Source organism: Piliocolobus tephrosceles, chromosome 14 (genome assembly GCF_002776525.5).
Source record: "Piliocolobus tephrosceles isolate RC106 chromosome 14, ASM277652v3, whole genome shotgun sequence".
Classification (NCBI taxonomy): Eukaryota; Metazoa; Chordata; class Mammalia; order Primates; family Cercopithecidae; genus Piliocolobus; species Piliocolobus tephrosceles.
Genome location: NC_045447.1, coordinates 8,321,206 through 8,343,691, shown reverse-complemented (window position 1 = coordinate 8,343,691; position 22,486 = coordinate 8,321,206). Strand labels below are relative to the sequence as shown.

Sequence of the window (22,486 nt, the reverse complement as noted above, 5' to 3'; positions counted from 1 at the left end):
CTCACATGTAGCCCATTTTCACACAAAAGACAACACTGCATGACAGTGCAGTATTCAAATAATCAAAGTGAAACAGACCATGTTCTATTCCTACTTTCAGTTTGAAAAGCCCTGACATGTTTACGAAGCTGATATGCACACAGGGCACTGGAAACTGATCTGGATTCTCCACTTAGAAAAATTATTTCATTGGCAGGGCGCGGTGGCTCACGCTTGTAATCCCAGCACTTTGGGAGGCCGAGGCGGGCAGATCACAAGGTCAGGAGATCGAGACCGTCCTGGCTAACAAGATGAAACCCCATCTCTACTAAAAATACAAAAAAATTAGCCGGGCGTGGTGGCCGGTGCCTGCAGTCCCAGCTACTCAGGAGGCTGAGGCAGGAGAATGGCGTGAACCCGGGAGGCAGAGCTTGCAGTGAGCTGAGATTGCACCACTGCACTCCAGCCTGGGTAACAGAGCGAAACTGTCTCAAAAAAAAAAAAAAAGAAAGAAAAATTATTTCATTGTGTGATATTTTACATGTTATTCACTCAGTAAAAACAAAATCTAGGGCCAGGCACAGTGGTTCACACCTGTAATCCCAGCTTGATGAAACAACAGAAACCCTTATAAGAACGCATAGCTCTTTTTTTTTTTTTTTTTTTTTGAGATGGAGTCTTGCTCTGTTGCCCAGGCTGGAGTGCACTGGCATGATCTTGGCTCACTGCAACCTTCACCTCCTGGGTTCAAGTGATTTTCCTGCCTCAGCCTCCTGAATAGCTGGGATTACAAGTGCCCGCCACCACACCCAGCTAATTTTTGTATTTTTAGTAGAGATGGGGTTTCGCCATCTTGACTAGGCTGGTCTCAAACTCCTGACCTCGTGATCCACCCTCCTCGGCCTCCCAAAGTGCTGGGATTATAGAGCACATATCTCTTATGCAGATGCTCTTTGGATTAAAACTCAATGGTGAGGGAGCTTGAAGAAAGTTTAAAAAAAAAAAAAAAAGAAAGAAACAAAAGAAACAAGGGGCCAGGCACGGTGGCTCACACCTGTAATCCCAGCACTTTGGGAGGCCGAGGCAGGCGGATCACCTAAGGTCAGGAGTTCAAGACCAACCTGGCCAACATGGTGAAACACCCTCTCTACTAAAAATACAAAAATTAGCCAGGCATGGTGACACGAACCTGTAATCCCAGTTACTTGGGAGGCTGAGGCAGGAGAATCGCTTGAACCCGGGAGGTGGAGACTGCAGTGAGCTGAGATTGTGCCACTGCACTCCAGCCTGGGCGACAGAGCAAAACTGTCTCAAAAAAAAAAAAAAAAAAAAGACAAAACTAAATGTTTCTAAATCAAAAGCATCTACCTCTTTAACAGGCCTTAAAACAATAGCCACAAACCAATTCAACTACAACTACACAACAAGAAATCATTATAGACTTGCATGCCACTTCAAGTTCAAGCTTAGTTCTACCAAGAACTTTTAAATAAAAACACAAATTTCTTGGATAATCTCATCACTAAAGATGTAAGGAGATGCAAAGTACTTAAAAAAAAAAAAATAGAGACAGGGGTCTCACTATGTTGCCCAGGCTAGTCTTGAACCCTCTGGACTCATGCAATCCTCCCTCATCGGCCTCCAAAGTGCTGTGATTGCAGGCGTGAGCCACCACTCCTGGCCCCAAAGTACTTTTTTTTTTTCTTTGAGAAGGAGTCTCACTCAGTCACCCAGGCTAGAGTGCAGTGGCACAATCTGGGCTCACTGCAACCTCCACCTCCCGGGTTCAGGCGATTCTCGTGCCTTGCCCTCCCAAGTAGCTGGGATTACAGGCGCCTGCCACCATGCCCCACTAATTTTTGTATTTTTAGTAGAGGCGGGGTTTCACCATGTCGGCCAGGCTGGTCTCGAACTCCTGACCTCAGGCAATCCGCCCACATCTGCCTCCCAAATGCTGGGATTACAGGCATTAGCCACTGTGACCAGTCCGAAGTATTTTTAAAATACTATCCACAGGACCCCTCAACACATTACTGGAGGGAGTGTGAATTAGTACAAGCACCTTGGAAAACGGTTGAACTCTATCCACCAAAGCTAAGCATATGAGTAGCCTGTGACCGTGCAATTAGACGCCCAGGTAGATCCTAGGAAATGTGTTCAGATACACACAAAAAGCCTTGTACAATAATGCTCACTGGAGCGCTACTCATTATATGCCTAAATTGGAAACAACCAATCACCTAGTCAGTAGAACGGATGAGTTCTGGTGCATTCACAGATCAAAATACTCAACAGCAATGAAAATAAGCAGACTCCCACCACATGTTACCACATGGTGAATCTCACAAATGTAATACAGAACAAAAGAAGCCAGATACACAAGAATGCACACTAAATGATTACACTCATGTAAAGTTCAAAAGTGGGCACCACTAATCCATGTGGTTAGAAGTCAGGAGAGTGGTTACCATTGTGGGGAAAGTGGGGAGCTGGAGGGGGCCAGGGGCCCTCCCAGGCTGGTCTTTCTGTTTCTTGACCTGGGTGCCCGGTTACATGAGTGTGTTCATGCTGTCAAAATTCATGCAGCTGCACACTTATGATTTGTGTACTTCTCTGTACATATGTTATTAATATATTTCAAGAAACAGTTTACTGAAAAACAAGCTGCTCCAAAACTCAGCAAATATCTTGTTTTAAAAAAAAACGGGGCCTTAAAGCAGTAATTTAGGTTGTATTATTCTATGAAAATTAATTTTCTGTATGAAAAACAATCACTTCTATTCAAGTATTACCTTACATAAAAGGAAAAATATTTAAAAATACGTTTATACTATAAAATGAGAATATACGTTATCCTTAAATCATTTTGCAGTTAACAAATAAGTTTTTTCAATATCAACTTACCTGAGTTGCTTTGCATAGCTGAGTTCAATCTCTGTCCTTTCTTTCACGAACTTGATACATTTCTCAAGAGTATCAATTCCCCACTGTGTGTGTTTTTCTAAGTTGTCAAACTGATCCTGTTAAAACAAACCAAGACAGAAGTTATAGTCTTTCCCTGTGATTAACATAATTTCAATGAATAATTCTCTTAACAATATATTACTACATACAAAGTAGTACTAATATTTTCCATGATTATACTTGGGGTGCTTTTTGGTCGAGCCATTTTTAATCAACATTACCAAATTTGGTTTGAAAACTGCCTGCAGTACTGAACTCGAACCTATTCATTCATATTTCCTATTCCTTTTAGAAACATAATTTTTAGATATAACTGATGTCTCAGTGCAAAGAAAAATGTCATTCCCAGACACCAAAAACCGACAGGTGAAACACACAAACGCAGCCACACACGATTTGCACCTTAACTGTTATCTGGGTAATCATTCAAAACAGCTGATTGAATCTGCGCTGAGGAACTGGGTGGGGGAAGCATTACAAAATTTTGCTTTCTTCAAATGATTAAAATAAAACACATGGATTTTATTATTTCAAACATACACCAAGCCCCCATTGTGAGCCAGGAACACTGCCTGGAGCTGGGGAACCAAAATGAACAAAAATACAGCCTGAGTTTGCCTTGTGCCTCGGGGTTTCTGGTCTGGAAGAATGAGAGGGAGCCTGGGTAACATAGTGAGACCCCATCTCTACAAAAAATTTTTAAAAATTAGCCGGGCATGGTGTTGTACCACTGCGCTCCAGCCTGGGTATAAGAGCATGACTCTGTCCCCCCAGATAAACAATGAGAGGGGACAGGTATGCTAGCAACAGCTACTGCAAAGACATGGAGATATCCAGGAATCAGGTGGATCTGTCCTGCTTGAGTGCAAGGTGGAGGTGGGTGGGGCAGAAGGGAACTGGAGCTGGCAAGTGATGAACCTAAAGACAGCCCAGGACTAGATCACCCAAGGCCTTGAAGGTCGAGCTTAGCAGTTTAGACTGTCCAGCAGGCACAAGAGGACTTGGAAGAGGAAGCCAGGAAATGGCTCCAACAGTTGAGATGAGACAAAATAGGCACAGAAGGGAAGAATTCCTGGGACATTTAACAAATACAATCAACTAGTGTGTGAGTGGCCGATTGGATGTGGAGGCTGGGAAGGGTATGAGGGGGAGGGAGGATTCCAGAGTGACTTTCAGGTTCTGCTTCCTGGAATTAAACAGAAGATCCAGATAAGAAAGAGCTACAGTTTGGGGTGAAAATTAAATGTCGTTTTGACATGTTGAATGAGGGACTGGCATGTCCAGAAGACAGCTGGAAACACAGGACTTAGAACTCAAGAAGGGCGGGGAATGAGTAGGTGGATCTGAAGCAACAGCCGAAGATCAGAAAACCAAAGACGACAACAAGGATGCACAGAATTAACAAAGAGGGCCTGGCCCAGGAAGTAGAGCCCAGAAAGGACTAAGGGGAACGAGCCAGAGAGGGCATGAGCACATCACAGGGAAGAGAGGATTTCAATGGAAATGGGATTCTCCATGGAAAATTTGCTGCGTCCTGAGAGGTAACAGTCATAGATGAGGGTTCTAGCCCCAGCAAAGGGATTTCACAGAGACAGGCCCCCAAAAGTTTCAAGTTTTAGTCATTTGCCTGTAAGACGCAGATATAATCTAATTTCCTAATTTCACAAATCAGTCATGAGGATCATGCGAAATGCGGAAGTACCAATTCAAATATAACAATATAAAGCTAGTATTTAATCCTATGCTTGTGCAATCTCACAGTATACATTTAATGTCTTCAGACTGTTTTCTGTTTGTTGGTTGGTTGGTTTTGAAACAGAGTTGTGCTCTTTCACCCAGGCTGGAGTGCAGTAGTGCGATCTCAGTTTGCTGCTGCCTCCCAGGCTCAAGTGATCTTCCCACTTCAGCCTCCTGAGTAACTAGGACTATCGGCACCCACCACCAAGCCTTCACTAATTTTTGTATTTTTTGTAGAGAGGAGGTCTCACTATGATGCCCAGGCTGGCCTTGAATTCCTGGGCTAAAGTGATCCTCCTGCCTTGGCTTCCCAAAGTGCTGGGATTATAAGTGTGAGCCATTGCCTCCAGCCGGCCTGTTTTTTTTTTAAACCACTTTATTGAGATATAATTGAGATTTTGGCTGGGCGAGGTGGCTCACGCCTGTAAATCCCGGCACTTTGGGAGGCTGAGGCGGGTGGATCACTTGAGACCAGGAGTTCGAGACCAGCCTGGACAACATGGTGAAACCCCATCTCTACTAGAAATACAAAATTAGCCGGGTGTTGGTGGCGGGCACCTATAATTCCAGCTACTCGGGAGTCTGAGGGAGGCAGGAGAATTGCTTGAACCCAGGAGGCGGAGGTTGCAGTGAGCCAAGATCACGTCACTGCACTCCAGCATGGGCGACAGAATGAGACTTTGTCTCAAAAAATTAAATACAAAATAAAAATAAATAAAAATGAGTGCAAAATGTCTTTTTTATTTTTTATTTGAGATGGAGTCACGCTCTGTCACCCAGGCTGGAGTGCAGTGGCACGATCTCGGCTCACTGCAAGCTCTGCTTCCCAGGTTCACGCCATTCTCCTGCCTCAGCCTCTGGAGTAGCTGGGACTACAGGCGCCCGGCACCACGCCTGGCTAATTTTTTTTTTTTTTTTTTTTTTTGTATTTTTAGTAGAGACAGGGTTTCACCGTGTTAGCCAGGATGGTCTCAATCTCCTGACCTCGTGATCCGCCCGCCTCGGCCTCCCAAAGTGCTGGGATTACAGGCTTGAGCCACCGCGCCCGGCCCAATGTTTGTCTTTATAACTAATTTTTAATATTTAAAGTTGATTCTTGGTCCTCAATAATATATATTCCACAAACCCCTAGATTTCAGTTTAAGAAACAGATTATGTTATCTGTAAAGTCAAGGGTCATCAAGTAAGCTAATAGTGTAAACAAGACTGCAGATCAATTTAAACTACTTGAGAGAACAAATATGCACACAATTCAAGCTATGATTACAAATTGAGCGCGCGACTTTGTCAAAGCCCTCTGCTTATCAGTAACCCTTTGTGGATCTAGTTTCACAGTAATCACACTTATTTTTAAAATGATTAACAATTAGCAGGGCATCATAGCACATGCCTGTAGTCCCAGCTACTAAGGAGGCTGAAGCAGGAGGATCACTTGAGCCCAGGAGTTTGAGGCTGCAGTGAGTCATGATCAGGCTACTGCATTCCAGCCTGAGCATCAAAGCAAGACCCTGTCTCAAAAAACAAAAACCAAAGACATAAACACCCTTCCCTTTACTTAAAAGCCCTCTCCCAGCTGGCTGCGGTGGCTCACATCCAAAATTCCAGCACTTTGGGAGGCCATGGTGGGTGGATCACTTGAGGTCAGGAGTTTGAGACTAGCCTGGCCAATATAGTCATCTCTACTAAAAATACAAAAGTTAGCCAGGCATAGTGGCATACACCTGTAATTCAAGCTACTCAGGAGGTTGAGGCAGGAGAATCCATTGAACTCAGAAGACGGAGGTTGCAGTGAGCCGAGATTGTACCACTGCACTCCAGCCTCGGCGACAGAGAGAGACTGTCTCAAAAAAACACAAAAACAAAAACAAAAAAAAGTGGCCAGGCGCTGTGGCTCACGCCTGTAATCCCAGCAGTTTGGGAGGCCGAGGCGGGAGGATCACCTAAGGTCAGGAGTTTGAGACCAGCCTGACCAACATGGTGAAACCCCGTCTCTAATAAAAATGCTAAATTAGCCGGGCATGGTGGTGCGCGCCTATAATCCCAGCTACTTGGGAGTCCGAGGCAGGAGAATCACTTGAGCGGAGATTGAAGTGAGCCGAGATCACACCATTGCACTCCAGCCTGGTCAAAAAGAGCGAAACTCCGTCTCAAAAAAAGAAAAAAAAAAACAACTCTCTCCCTGTATGATTTCCCATCATCTCCAAAGCCTTCATTATTCTCAGCAGTCATAGGTGCCACCTTGAAAACTTGCTAAGAGGACAGGCTCTTAGGTTTCATTCTTGGCCTGTTAACAGCCTGTCTACAGATTCCCCCTCATCATATCACTTTGCATTCAAACTGATGTACACTGTACAAAGCAATAGCTTTTGATACCAAAGCCCTTAAAAACAACAGAAAAAGCCCATTTACATTTGAATTGAGTCCACCTTAAAAATTACTGGCCTCAATCCAACAATATGTTTTCCATAAAGTCATCTGTATTCAGGACCATTCTACAAGCTATAATAAAGCGTATACCAAGATGACAGTCCAAATAAGATAGAAGATCTTAAGAATAAAAACCTTACTCGGTAACAAATGAGCTGGTGCTTGTTTGTGACTATAGCAGAGTTCTTTTGATGCTCTATGAAACCTGAGGATGCCCCCACGCTCTTGCTATCACATGAATTGCTGCAGCACTGACTTGACAGCAGCTAGAAGAAAATTCAACACAGATGAAAAACTAATCAACCCACTTACATTCTTGACTAAAATGTGGAAAAGTTAATGGAAAAAAAAAAATCCAAATCTTAAAAGGACTCCTTTGTGAGCAAATATTATAAATGGTTCTTTAAAAACAGCCTTTGCTACTTTAGGGATGGTGTCATCAAAAATGCATCTCTTCCTGCTTGATGTCACATCATAGTGGTTCTGGGGACCCCTTTGCCCTCTTAAAAATCACTGAGAACCAGCCAGTCACGGTGGCTCACACCTAAAATCCCACCATTTTGGGAGGCCAAGGTGGTTGGATCACTTGAGAACAGGAGTTCAAGACCAGCCTGGCCAACATGGTGAAACCTCATCTCTACAAAACAAAAACACAAACAAAAAGTAGCCGGGCATGGTGGCACATACCTGTAGTCTCAGCTACTCAGGAGGGTGAGACACAAGAATCACTTGAACCCGGGAGGGAGAGGTTGCAGTGAGTGGAGATCGTGCCACTGCACTCTAGCCTGGGGCAACAGAGTGAGTGAGACTCTGTCTCAAAAAAAAAAACTGAGGATCCCAAAGAGCTTTTGTGTGAGTGAGTTACATCTATCAATATTTACTCAATCAGAAATTTAAAATGGAGAGATTTTTAAAGGTATTTATTCATTTTAAAAGAAAACAAACCCATTACCATTACATGTTAATGGAAAGAGCATGTTTTTATTTTTTTTTTTTTATTTTTTTTTGAGATGGAGTCTCGCTCTGTCGCCCCAGCTGGAGTGCAGTGGCCGGATCTCAGCTCACTGCAAGCTCCGCCTCCCGGGTTCACGCCATTCTCCTGCCTCAGCCTCCTGAGTAGCTGGGACTACAGGCACCCGCCACCTCACCCAGCTAGGTTTTTTTTTTGTATTTTTTAGTAGAGACGGGGTTTCACCGTGTTAGCCAGTATGGTCTCGGCCTCCCAAAGTGCTGGGATTACAGGCTTGAGCCACCGCACCCGGCCACATGGTTTTAAAGACTGTACTTTCCAAAACAAAAAAAAAAAAAATAGAAGAATGGCACCATATTACATTTTTGCAGATCTCTTTAATGTGCAGCTTAATAGAAGATAGCTGGATTATCACAGCGGCTTCTGCATTCAATCTATTACGATGCTTTACTTTGGTTGAAATATGTGAAAAAAACACAACTTCACACAGATACGTAGCTAGAAAACAGGATACTTCAAGGCCCTTTTCAGATCAGTGCAGACATTCTTCTTTGATACCACACCAAAACTTGACAAACCACAGCTTCTCAAAGGCTAGTTGCAATATGAAATCTGAAACCATAGAAATGAAGTTTCCAACTCAGCTACAGTAAGATCCACTGGTCCACTTTACATTTCGAATGGATCTTTTACCTGCATATATGATTGTGTAAATTATTCATTGATCATTTAGAAAATATCTCTGCCGGGTGTGGTGGCCCACACTTATAATCCCAACACTTTGGGAGGCGGAAGCGGGCGGGTTATCTGAGGTTTGGAGTTTAAGACCAGCCTGGCTAACATGGCGAAACCCTGTCTCTACTAAAAATACAAAAATTAGCCGGGTATGGTGGTGCGTGCCTGTAATCTTAGCTACTCGGGAGGCTAAGACAGGAGAATCGCTTGAACCTGGGAAGGGGAGGTTGCAGATCTCAGTTGAGCTGAGATCGTGCCACTGCACTCCAGCCTGAGTGACAGAGTGAGACTCCATCTCAAAAAAAAAAGAAAAGAAAAGCCGGGTGTGGTGGCTCACACCTGTAATCCCAGCACTTTGGGAGGCCGAGGCAGGCGGATCACGAGGTCAGGAGATCGAGACCATTCTGGCTAACACGGTGAAACCCCGTCTCTACTAAAAAAAAAAAATACAAAAAATTAGCCAGGTGTGGTGGCGGGCGTCCTGTAGTCCCAGCTACTCAGGAGGCTGAGGCAGGAGAATGGCGGGAACCCGGGAGACGGAGCTTGCAGTTATCCGAGATGGTGCCACTGCACTCCAGCCTGGGTGACAGAGCAAGACTCCGTCTCAAAAAAAAAAAAAAAAAAAAAAAAATATATATATATATATATGTATATATCATTGATATATGCAGATCTTCCAACTATTGAAACATTTCTTATAAAATATTTTTTGAATCACATTTGTTTATATCAGTACCAATCTCATCTTTTCTGATAAGTGTTTAATATTTGGAAGCTGTCAAACTCACAGTGGAAATACAATTTCCCCAAGTTCTAATTTTCACTTTAAAGCTAGAATTTTATCATTGGCAACAGACATTGCCAGCTGTTTCCCTGAAGTGACAGGCTAACTTCATTTATTTTTGAGAAAATGTTTGCCAAATACTCAAAAGTTTGTCGATCATTCTTTGAAGTAAAAATGGTGCTTCATGAAAAAAGCAGCTAGTTCAACTTACAACTCAGGATCATGTATTTTAGTCTGCACTAAAGTGCTTCTCATCTTACTATACATACTATTAAAAAGATGTATCTTCAAGGGTTGTGATCAATCTTCACTGTTTCATTAAGAACATTTTCAAGTAAAACTGAAATTTTTTACAACAGCTAATGGTGGCCTGGGTGTGGTGGCTCACGCCTGTAATCCCTGCACTTTGGGAGGTCAAGGTGGGCGGATGACAAGGTCAGGAGATCGAGACCAGCCTGGGCAGCATGGTAAAACCCCATCTATAATAAAAATACAAAAAATTAGCCAGGAGTGGTGGCGGTCACCTGTAATCCCAGCTACTCGGGAGACTGAGGCAGGAGAATCACTTGAACCCAGGAGGCAGAGGTTGCAATGAGTGGAGATTGTTCCACTGCACTCCAGCCCAAGCAACAGTGCGAGACACCATCTCAAAAAAAAAAAAAAAAAAAAAGCTAATGGTGAAGAATATAGTAGTTACCAGTACAATTTGGAGCCACAGCCTTGATTCATTTCTTTTGTAACACTGGTGCAAATGTCAACACAGTTAAAAACACAATCCTTAATAAAATAGTTTTGACCTTGTAAACTCCATGAGGTTTCAGGAACCTCCAGAGGTCCAGGGACCATACTTTGAGAACCACTATCATATAACATATATGCTAAAATTTCTGTTTCAGGTTGGGTGTGGTGGCTCAGGCCTGTAATCCTAGCACTTTGGGAGGCTGAGGCAGGCGGCTCACCTGAGGTCAGGAGTTCGTGACCAGCCTGGCTAACATGGTGAAACCCCATCTCTACTAAAAATACAAAAATTACTTCCTGACTGGGCATGGTGGCTCAAGTCTGTAATCCCAGCACTTTGGGAGGCCAAGGCAGACAGATCACCTGAGGTCGGGAGTTCAAGGCCAGCCTGGCCAACATGGTGAAACCCCATCTCTACAAAAATACAAAAAAAATTGGCCAGGCATGATGGTGAGCACTTGTAATCCCAGCTACTCGGGAGGCTGAGGAGGGAGAATCATTTGAACCTTGAAGGCAGAGATTGCAGTGAGCCGAGATCGTGCCACTGCACTCCAGCCTGGGCAAGAGTGAGACTTCTGGCTCAAAAGAGAAAAGAAAAGAAAAAAAAAAAAGTTGGGCGTGGAGGACCATGCCTATAATCCTAGCTACTCGGGAGGCTGAGGCAGGAGAATTGCTTGAACCTGGGAGGCCGAGGTTACAGTGAGCCGAGATCGTGCCATTGCATTCCAGCCTGGGCAACAAAGCAAGACTCCATCTAAAAAACTAAATAAAATTTCTATTTCAAAGTTGCACATTCTAAACATTAAGAAACTTAGGTAATAAGCAACCTAATAGAAAATGTTTATTTTATGGGTACATACTGTGTATACATACTGCTATTGTTTGGATGTTTGTCCCCTCAAACCTCATGTTGAAATTTGATCCCCAATGTCAGAGGTAGGGCCTAATGGGAGGCCTTGGGTCATGGGGGCAGATCCTTCATGAATACCTTGGTGCCGTCCTTGATGTAATGGGTGAGTTCTTGCTCTACTAGTCCTGGCCAGAGCTGGTTGTTAGAAACAGCCCGACACCGCCCCTGTGTCCACTGCTCCCTCTCTGGCCATGTGACCTCTGCCATGCAGGCTCCTCTTCACTTTCTACTATGAATGGAGCAGGTGCCTTATCTTGAACTTTTCCAGATATCAGAATTATGAGCCAAACAAATATTTTTTTCTTTATTAATTACCTAGCCTCAGACACTCTTGTATAAGCACCACTAAACAGACTATAACCCATACTTTCAACTATTCACTCTAAGATTGCCACGAGGACTACAAATGGATGTTTCCAAGCTGTTGGTTACAATCTGATGGTACGTTTGAGAAACCTTGCTGAAGCACTCATCCAACATCACACTACACCTTGACCTTACACTCCCCCTTGACCTTGACCTCACACTGCTCCTTGAATTCAAACCAACCAAAGGTGTGTGCCAGGTGCTGTTAGCTATGAGAAGCTGAATAAGCTGAAGAGTTGAATGAAAAAAGTGTTATTGTGTTAATCAATATATAATTGCCATATTTTACAATTATTTTCAGGTCCAGTTTTAGGTACTATACTCTGATTAAGTTACAATAAGCATTGGCTATGGCATTGGTTTGGGTCATTATATCTTCATAAGTTTAAAAAAAAAAAATCTTGCCTTCACAAATCTGTAATAAAAACCCAACAATCAGCTGGGCGCAGTGGCTCACACTTGTAATCCCAGCACTTTGGGAGGCCAAGGCGGGTAGATCATGAGGTCAGGAGTTGAAGACCAGCCTGGCCAACATAGTGAAACCCTGTATCTACTAAAAATACAAAAATTAGCTGGGCATAGTGGCACGTGCCTGTAGTCCCAGCAGGAGAACTGCTTGAACCTGGGAAGCAGAGGTTGTGGTGAGCTGAGATCATGCCACTGCACTCCAGCCTGGGCAACAGAGTGAGACTCCATCTCAAAAACAAAACAAAACAAAACCCAACCATCGGTGTTAAGACTGGTTTCTCTAGGTCAATGGATAATGACTATTCTTGCTTATTATTCAAGTTCTTCTGGCCGTAATCTCTGCAGTTAGGGAGGCTGAGGCCAGCGGATCACTTATGTCAGAAGTTCGAGACCTGCCTGGCCAACATGACAAAACCCTATCTCTACTAAAACTACAAAAAAATGAGCAAGGTGTGGTGGTGCACACCTGTAATTCCAGCTACTCAGGAGACTGAGGCCGGAGAATCGCTTCAACCTGGGAGGCGGAGGCTGCAGTGAGCCGAGATTTCATTACTGCACTCCAGCCTGGGCAACAGAGTGAGACTCTGTCTCAAAAAACAAACAAAAACTAACAAAAAAGTAGTCTTCCGTAAAATATTTTTTTTTTCAAATTATGCAAAAGAGTTGTCACAGGAACTACATTCAGAGAAGCTATTTACTTTGAGATGAGGAGACCCAAATCATCCACAAGGAAGTTTTCCTCCAAAGTCTAGGTCAACTTTAATACGGTGTTTTCCTGTAATTAAAAAGTGTACCACTTTGGGAGGCCGAGACGAGCAGATCATGAGGTCAGGAGATCGAGACCATCCTGGCTAACATGGTGAAACCCCCGTCTCTACTAAAAAAATACAAAAAAACTAGCCGGGCGAGGTGGCAGGCGCCTATAGTCCCAGCTACTCAGGAGGCTGAGGCAGAAAAATGGCGTAAACCCGGGAGGCGGAACTTGCAGTGAGCTGAGATCTGGCCACTGCACTCTAGCTGGGGTGACAGAGCGAGACTCTGTCTCAAAAAAAGAAAAAAAGTCTACCAAACCAGCTGGATGTGGCGGCTCACGCCTGTAATCCCAGCTACTCTGGAGGCTGAGGCAGGAGAATCGCTTGAACCCAGGAGGTGGAGGTTGCAGTGAACCAAGATTGCACCACTGTACTCCAGCCTGGGTAACAGAGCGACTCTGTCTTGAAAAAAAAAAAAAAAGTGTACTAAACCAACATTAATTCAAAATCCCTGCAATAAGGCAATCTAGTAAGAGACTAAGTTGCTAAAATTACCTATGTAAGTGGCACAGACCCCAGGAAAGGGGGTCCTGAGGCCAGTCCCCCTCTACAAGCAAATCTCTCCTTTTGCAGTGAATTACTCACCCAGTGAAGGGAATTACCTCCTCCACACTACTGAGACTACTTTGGTCTGTGCTATCTAGACTGCTATTTTTGGATACTCCAGTTTTTGATAAATTCACCTTCCTGAGGACTTGGGCATTTTAAGAAGCAGGCCTTAAATGGCTCTGTTTAAACAGAATCCCTTAGGATGATTTTACTAGCATTAGCTTCCTCAAACTGTGGAGGAAAATGTGTCAGAGGGTATAGATTTACTCAAAGAGTAACTGTAAGAAAATATCCATTTAAAATGTTTTAAAAAATCAATTTGGTTTTGAATATTAAAGAAGCTGTACTTACAGAAACATAGAAAGTTTTATAAAACTTTACAGGCCAGGCACGGTGGCTCAAGCCTGTAATCCCAGCACTTTGGGAGGCTGAGGTGGGCAGATCACCTGAGATCAGGAGTTCAAGAACAGCCTGGTTAACATGGTGAAACCCTGTCTCTACTAAAAATACAAAAATTAGCCAGGCATGGTGGCAGGCACCTGTAAGTCCCAGCTACTTGGGAGGCTGAAGCAGGAGAATCGCTTGAACACAGGAGATGGAGGTTGCAGTGAGACGAGATGGCGCCATTGCACTCCAGCCTGGGTGACAGTGAGACTGTCAAAAAAAAAAAAAAAAAAAAAAAAAGCTGGGCGTGATGGCCTGCACCTGTAATCCCAGCTACTCAGGAGGCTGAGGCAGGAGAATCACTTGAACCAGGGAGGTGGACATTGTATTGAGCCGAGATCGTGCCACTACACTCCAGCCTGGGTGACAGAGCAAGAGTCTGTCTCAAAAAAAGAAAACTTTACAAACAAAAATGTGCCATCACAAATATCACCTGAAATTAACTTTTCGAGCTTTTAACAAAGATTTAAATTAATTTCCATAGACAAATTGAGAATTTTTTTTTTTTTTTTTGAGATGGAGCCTCACTCTGTCGCTCAGGCTGGAGTGCAGTGGTGCGATCTTGGCTCACTGCAACCTCCGCCTCTCTGGTTCAAGTGATTCTCCTGCCTCAGCCTCCCGAGTAGCTAGGACTACAGATGCCTGCCACCACACCCGGCTAATTTTTCGTATTTTTAATAGAGAGAAGGTTTCACTGTGTTAGCAAGGATGGTCTTGATCTCCTGACCTTGTGATCTGCCCACCTCAGCCTCCCAAAGTGCTGGGATTACAGGCGTGAGCCACCATGCCCGGGCAAATTGAGAATATTAAAAGCAGAAATACTCAAATATATTTTTCAACCTAAAAGTGATGAAAAAGGATTACCCAAAGTGACTTCACTGCTTGCCCACAGAAAGAACAAATAAAATGTGAAAGGCAGAATTAGAAGGTTTGTTTTTTCTTTTGTTGTTTTTCTTGCAAACACTGTGGTGACCTAGCAACAGAAGGTTTATTTCAAGGAACACAGATACCTTATGTTTTGACAATAGGAGTAGATGCAGATTCCACAAAATCATATATTCAACTGCTGTTTCTGAAACTGGTTTTTGAATTAGGGTGGTGTGCTCTCTGGGTTGCAAATGTCTCCTACAGCAGGAGCCTGTGAGGTAACTGACAAAAAGGGGCTCCAACAGCACAGTGCCCTAGTTGCACATTCAACTTAATACAACAGATTTTAATTAGAAAGGAAAAGCACACAAAATGAAAGGTCTTACTGAATCCAAATCTCATTAAAATGCAATTCTACAACTTGCCATTAAAAATAGGTACAGGCTGGGTGTGGTGGCTCATACCTGTAATCCTAGCACTTTGGGAGGCCAAGGCGGGTGGATCACTTGAGGTCAGGAGTCCGAAACCAGCCTGGCCAATATGGTGAAACCCTGTCTCTACTAAAAATACAAAAAAATCCATCCTGGCCAACATGGTGAAACCCCATCTCTACTAAAAATGCAAACATTAGCTGGGCAAGGTGGCACAGGCCTATAGTCCCATCTACTCCGGAGGCAGAGGCAGGGGCAGGAGAATCGCTTGAACCCGGGAGGCGGACGTTGCAGTCAGCTGAGATTGTGCCACTGCACTCCAGCCTGGTGACAGAGTGAGACTCCGTCTCAAAAAGAAACAAAACAAAACAAAAAAACTAGCCAAGCATGGTGGCACATGCCTGTAATCCCAGCTACTTGGGAAGCTGAGGCATGAGAATCACTTGAACCCGGGAGGCAGAGGTTGCAGCGAGACGAGATGGTGCCACTGCACTCTAGACTGGGTGACAGAGCGAGACTTCGTCTCAAATAAATAAATAAAATAAAAACAGGTACAAACTTAGGCTTAATTGTTATAATTAGTCATAAGTCTGTTTCTGTTGTAGAAATGAAAATACTAAGGAATTATTGTATGTTCGTGGTTCTTTCTAGTTGCATTCTAAACACAAGAGATGAGAACGTAAGCAAATATATGATGAAAATATATGTGTGGGTTAAAAAAATAAAACCTAGCTGAAGTTTAGGAGGCAGCTCCATATGGATGAAGTTAGTGATATAAAGAATGTGGAGGCCAGGTACAGTGACTCATGCTGATAATCCCAGCACTTTGGGAGGCTAAGGAAGGAGGATCATTTGAGCCCAGGAGTTTGAGACCAGCCTCAGCAATATAGCAAGACTTATCTCTACAAAAAAAAAAAAAAAATACACAAAGTTAGCTCGGCGTGGTGGCACACACCTATAGTCTCAGCTACCCAGGAGGCTGAGGTGGAAGGATCACTTGAGCCTGGGAGGTCAAGGCTATAGACAGCTGTGATCACACCACTGCATTCCAGCCTGGGCAACAGAGTGAGATCCTGTCAAAAAATAAATAAATAAATAAATGCAGAAAGACACACAGAGTACAAAAAGTTGAATTTTCATATTTTCATAACAATCATTATATTGTGTAAAAGGGCATTAAGGAGGCTGTTGTTGGATGTGCAACAAATGGAAGGGCGCAGAAAGTAGAAGCCTCAGGGTTAATGAATGCAGCGGTGCTCTGAACCAAACGTGTTCTGAAATGAAGAGAGAGGGGAAAATTGTAATCTGTAGAAAAGGTACCAGAATTTTGACTGTGCTAGAGTCTGAGCAGATGAGATTAGGAGGGGAAACTGCTATGGAATATATTCCTTTAAGAAGCAGCAATAAACTTCTAGCCTATTTCAACGTTCTTAGAACACCTTAGTCACTTTCAGTTCCTGTTTCTATGGATGCAGTAAAAGCAACAAACAAAACCAAACATCTCTAACTGTCCCAAAGATGCTGAGTGAAAGAAACTGTAAAGAATAAGTTTTTCAGGCCAGCGTGGTGGCTCACGCCTGTAATCCCAGCACTCTGGGAGGACCAGGCCAGCAGATCACCTGAGGTCAGGAGTTCGAGACCAGCCTGGCCAACATGGCAAAACCCCATCTCTACTAAAAACACAAAAATTAGCTGGGTATGGTGGCGAGTGCCTGTAATCCTGGCTACTCAGGAACTTGAACCTGGAAGGCAGAGGTTGCAGTGAGCTGAGATCGCGTCACTGCACTCCAGCTTGGGTGACAGAGTAAGACTCTGTCTCAGACAAAAAAAAAAAAAATTAAACTGCTTACTTTATTCATTAAAACAAAAACAAAAACCTAATTTCTGCTGGGTTGTGGCTCAGTACCTATAATCCCAGCACTTGGGGAGGCTCAGCGGGAGGATCACTTGAGCTCAGGAGTTCGAAACCAGCCTGGGCAACATGGCGAGACCCAGTCTATACAAAAAATAAAAATAAAAATCAGCTGGGTGTGATGTCATGCACCCGTGGGTCCCACTACTTGGGAGGCTGAGGTGGGAGGATGACCTGAGCCTGGGGAGGTCAAGGCTGCAGTGAGCCAGATTGTGCCACTGCACTCCAGCCTGGGCAACAGAGTGAGACTCTGTCTCAAAAAACAAACTGAAAAAACCACCTAATTTTTTAAATAGTTTAAAAATTACTCCTCCAGATAGGTATTGTCAAATAACTTGAAAAGCATTAGGGATAATGAAGTTATACGATTAGTCTTAGAAGGATGGATATAACTTGTAACTGTGTTGGGCTGCATCAACACTTCTGAAAGATCGACGCTAACCTCAGAAAACAAAATCTTGCTCTTTATAATTTAAAAAATGCTCCATTTTATTGTGACAGAAAGCAAGAGGAGCTTTGTCAAGGCCCTCACTGTCTGCCTTCAACCTGGAAACGGCATCTACTGGTTCATTTCCTGATTTCTATGCAGAGATTGGATGACGAAGGCTGTCTAAATATGAATTGGTCTCTTTCCCAAGCTTGATCGATCAGCAGGTGCAAAGGTTCAGCCAACTTAACCGCCTCTAGCTGTCCTGCATTCTTTTCAGCCCCTGAAAACCAACTGTGCCTCTCAAACATCCCATACTAGTCTCCATAGGTGATTCTCTCCCCCAGAAAACAAGTTCAAGACCAACCCAGGAAAGGAAGAAAAGAGGGTGATAGAGAAAGAAATCTCACTCTAAATACCAGGGAGAACTTTGAATGCAATCCAAAGACTAAAGAAGAAAGAAGTATACAAGCTAAAGTATTAATGAGAAGAAAAAGCCAGATTTTTAAAGTCCTGACTTATTTCTAAACTCTATAAATATTTCCAAGTTTGAGGGGGCAGTGGTAGAGTGGGTGCAAAATATTATAAAAATATTACAGGAAAAAAATGTTTAAGGCCCTGGCATCTGAAACTTAGTTAACACCAATGAAAAAGATTTTCCACTAAAATACTTGCTGATTAACTCACTTCCAGCTTTAAGATGGCTCTGTAAACACATAGGTGATGTCCCTTTCTAAGAGAAGAGATCCCAGTTCTCAACCCCACTGCCATAATTGAGCATCTGACTCAAGGACTTGTATGAAAAACTCTATGGGAATAGGTGCTAGAGCTAAAAGGTAAACATTGCTAAGAGGCGCCGACACCGTGGCTTATGCCTATAATCTTAGCACTTTGGGAGGCCGAGGTGAGCAGATCACTTGAGATCAGGAGTTTGAGACCAGCCTGGCCAACACGGTCATCTCTACTAAACCTCATCTCTATAAAAATAAAAAAAATTGGCTGGGCACGATGGCTCCCGCCTGTAATTCCAACACTTCGGGAGGTCAAGGCGGGCGGATCATGAGGTCAAGAGATCGAGACTATCCTGGCCAACATGGTGAAACCTCCCCACTACTAAAAATACAAAAATTAGTTGGGCGTGGTGGCATGGGCCTGTAGTCCCATCTACTCAGGAGGCTGAGGCAGGATAATTGGTTGAACCCGGGAGGCGGAGGTTGCAGTGAGCCAAGATTGCGCCACTGCACTTCAGCCTGCTGATACAGCAAGACTCCGTCCCAAAACAAAAACAAAAACAAAAACAAAAATTAGCCTGGCGTGGCAGTAAGCACCTGTAATCCCAGCTACTCAGGAGGCTGAGGCAAGAGAATCCACTGAACTTAAGAGGAGGAGGTTGCAGTAAGCCGAGATAGTGCCACTGCACTCCAGCCTGGGCGACAGAGCGAGACTCAGTCTCAAAAAAAAAAAAAAAAAAAAAAATTGCTAAGAGGCAAATTTTGTCCATGTGCATGCCAAATTAGTGGAAAAAACACTAGTCTGCTGAGAGGAAGAGGAAAGCAGACACAAGACGTTATTACCCCCATATGTTCAAAATGTACCTGTGGACTTTCCACTGGCTGATTCAAGTCCCTTGTGAGACTGGCCTGTTCATCCAGCCACTGGTTCTGTGAGATATCCCTTGCAACAGACACTCTTATCTGAGCATCTTGGCTGACAGTCCAGCAGCTATCCCCCACCCATCCCATCTTCCCTTTGGCAGAGCACCTGTCTTATTACAGGATCACTTTCTCTATCTCTCTTGCAACACAGACATGGGCATGTGACATTACCCTGGCTAACCATATGTAGGCGATATCTACTAAATACGTACTGAGAAAGGTTTCCTCCCTAATAAACCCGGATATTTTTTGTATTTTTAGTAGAGATGGGGTTTCACCATGTTGGAAAGGCTGGTCTCCAACTGTTAACCTGAAATGATCTGCCCACCTCGGCCTCCCAAAGTGCTGGAACTGCAGGCATGAGCCACTGCACCCGGCTCCCTCCTCTTCCTTACTTGATGTGGTCATAGCTACCTATGATGCTTGAAATGGCAGAGCCAGAGATGGAAAGCACCTGGCTTTTTGATGACAATTTCTCAGCTACTACTGAACTGAGACACCAACCTGGAATTTCCCTGCCTCTGAACTCTTTGTCATGTGAGACAGAAAATGTGCCCTAAGCCACTTTTCTTTGGGTCTTTTTTTTTTTTTTTTTTTTGTCTCCTTCCAAAATGTTGCTATAATTCAACCATTCTTACTGAGAGCTGATTCTGAGCCAAGCTCTGTACTGGCACTGGAATGAGAGTAGGGAACAGTAGAGTGCTAATGAGCACTCTAGGCTAAAAGAGCAATAGAAACATAGACTTGCAGGGCTCAAGATAGACATGGGATTAGGGAAGGCCTTTCAGAGGGAGGGATTTCTAAGAGAAAATGAGAAGAATAAGTAAAAATCAGCCAAGCCAAACAAAGAGAAGGGATGGAAGGAAGATGGAAAAGCAAGAGACAGTCTAGGCAGAGGGAAGGGACTGTACAAAGGCCCAAGGAAGGAAAGAACATGGCAAGCTGAAGGTAATGGAACATATCCAGTGTACCTGGAATGTGGGAGAAAGGTGGAGAGGCGGGGACCAGAGCAGTCAGGGCCCAGACCACAGCTGGGATTTCCTAGGCCTGGTGATGAGTGTTCGCCAACTAATACAATCCCTTTTTCTCTGTAAGCCTTCTTTGTGATTTACAGCCTGTGTTTTTAAAAAATTTTTAATGAGGTTTGGAGATGTAATCTACCATTCGGAAAAGAGATCTGTACTCTTACTATAGGAAGTCCACTATCCCACTAAGAGGAGGAATCTAATTTTTAAGAAAAATCAAAAGCCTTATGGACCAATACTGTCTTCCACTTAGGCCAATAAGCTAGACTCAGAAGTTCTAAATTTCATCTTCCCAAACATTCCCAAGCAAGAGCGTGTAACATAACAGCTTTGGACTTGGAGCCTGGACACCTGGGTTCAAATTCTGATGCTAATAGTTACAAGTCATATGATGGTGGGCAACATCTTTTCTTTCTTAAGTCTCAGTTTCCTCACCTGGCAAATGGGAGAACATCCTTCCCAACCTCACATAGTTTATTTAAAAAATAAAATGATATATAATATGCACAAATATAAGACTTTGTTATTCAAACAGTTAATATTATTAAATATAATTTATTTTAGTTCTATATTCCAAAAACAGTTGATGAGTTGGCACTGACATTCTCAGAATAGGAATTAAAATGAGAGAACAAAATTGACAGCAAGAAATAATGAGACACAAAGGCTGGATTTCAAAATAATTTACTGAGTTAAATACCAGGACAGGGGTCACATGGCTCTCTTAATGCAGGCCCATGGTTCCTTATTTGGAAATCAAAAATCAAAAAATTCCTGAACAAGTCTTTTCTAGCTCATCTGGTGACAAACCTCACCTGAGGTTAATCTCTATTTATCTCACTCAATATAATTATTCATATATATCATGGCAGAAATATTAATTAATATTATACAATATATATTTATTGTAGTTTCTTTTTAAATTCCCAAATATCTGGAATTTGAAAACACAGTTGTCCCCAAAGGTTTTGGATAATGGATTGTAGACCCAATTTTGGGAAACTGGCTGCTCAATAAGACAAGATGATATGATTAATCATGTAGCATAGACAAAAAAAAGTCTGCTGATAAATTATCAGAATTAAGATTTTTTTTTAGAAGTTTAGGCCGGGCATGGTGGCTCATGCCTGTAATCCCAGCACCTTGGAAGGCTGAGGTAGGCGGATCATGAGGTCAGGAAATCAAGACCATCCTGGCTAGCACGGTGAAACCCCATCTCTGCTAAAAATACAAAAACAAAATTAGCCAGGCGTGGTGGTGGGCGCCTGTGGTCCCAGCTACTCGGGAGGCTGAGGCGGGAGAATGGCACAAACCCGGGAGGTGGAGCTTGTAGTGAGCTGAGATCATGCCATCGCACTCCAGCCTGGGCGATAGAGCGAGACTCTGTCTCAAAAAAAAAAAAAAAAAAATATATATATATATATATATATATATATAACATTATTACTTATAACAGCATGAAGAATTACAAGTAGACAGAAACAAACATAATAAAAGGTGTGCAAGAACATAATAGAGAAAAGTATAAAACTTTATTAAAATGCATTTGCTAAGGTTTTAAATGAATGTGTCCTCCAAAAGTCATGCTGGAACTTAACCTCCAAGGTGACAGTACTAAGAGCTGGTGCCTATGGGAACTGATCAGGCTATGAAGGCTCCACCCTCATGCATGGGATTAATGCCCATATGAAAGACGCTGCAGAGAGCTGCTGTTACTCTTCCATCCCTTCCGCATGTGGCAACACCTGGACAGTACCATCTGAGGAATGGGCCTTCACCAGTCAGTGAACCTGCTGGCACCTTGATCTTGAACTTCTCAGCCTCCAAAACTGAGAAATAAATTTCTGTTGTTTATAAATTATCCACTCTCAGGTATTTTGTTATAGCAGCACAAATGGACTAAGACAACATTAAAGAAAAACAGAATAAATATAGAAATATACCATGTTCATGGATTGGAAGGCCATATATTATAGATACATCAATCCCCCCCAGATTATCTACAGATTCAATGCAGTTCAATTAAAACCCCAACAAATTTTCTGGAAAGCAAAATTCTAAGATTTAAATCAAGATGCAAAGGTCAATTAATAGCCAAAACACTCTTGAAGAACAACAAGGTAGGAATATTAGCCATACCAGATACCGACTTATTCTAAAATTAATTAAGACACTTTGTGGTATTGGCCAGGGACAAAGACACAGACAAATACAAAGAACAGAAAGGCCAGGAACAGGTCCATGCAAAAATGACTTTTGATTTAGGATAGATGTAGCCATGTATAA

General features: G+C 43.1%; 1 protein-coding gene across 4 annotated transcripts in view; it reads right to left on the bottom strand.

The window, feature by feature from the left end:
- FNBP1 (formin binding protein 1) overlaps positions 1-22,486 on the bottom strand; it is a 162,995-nt gene that overhangs the window by 105,197 nt on the left and 35,312 nt on the right. For all 4 annotated transcript variants that reach the window (XM_023216952.2, XM_023216953.2, XM_023216950.1 and 1 more), the window contains exon 2: positions 2,884-2,999. In XM_023216952.2, coding sequence (XP_023072720.1) covers positions 2,884-2,999 — 116 coding nt within the window. The remainder of the gene's footprint in view (positions 1-2,883; positions 3,000-22,486) is intronic.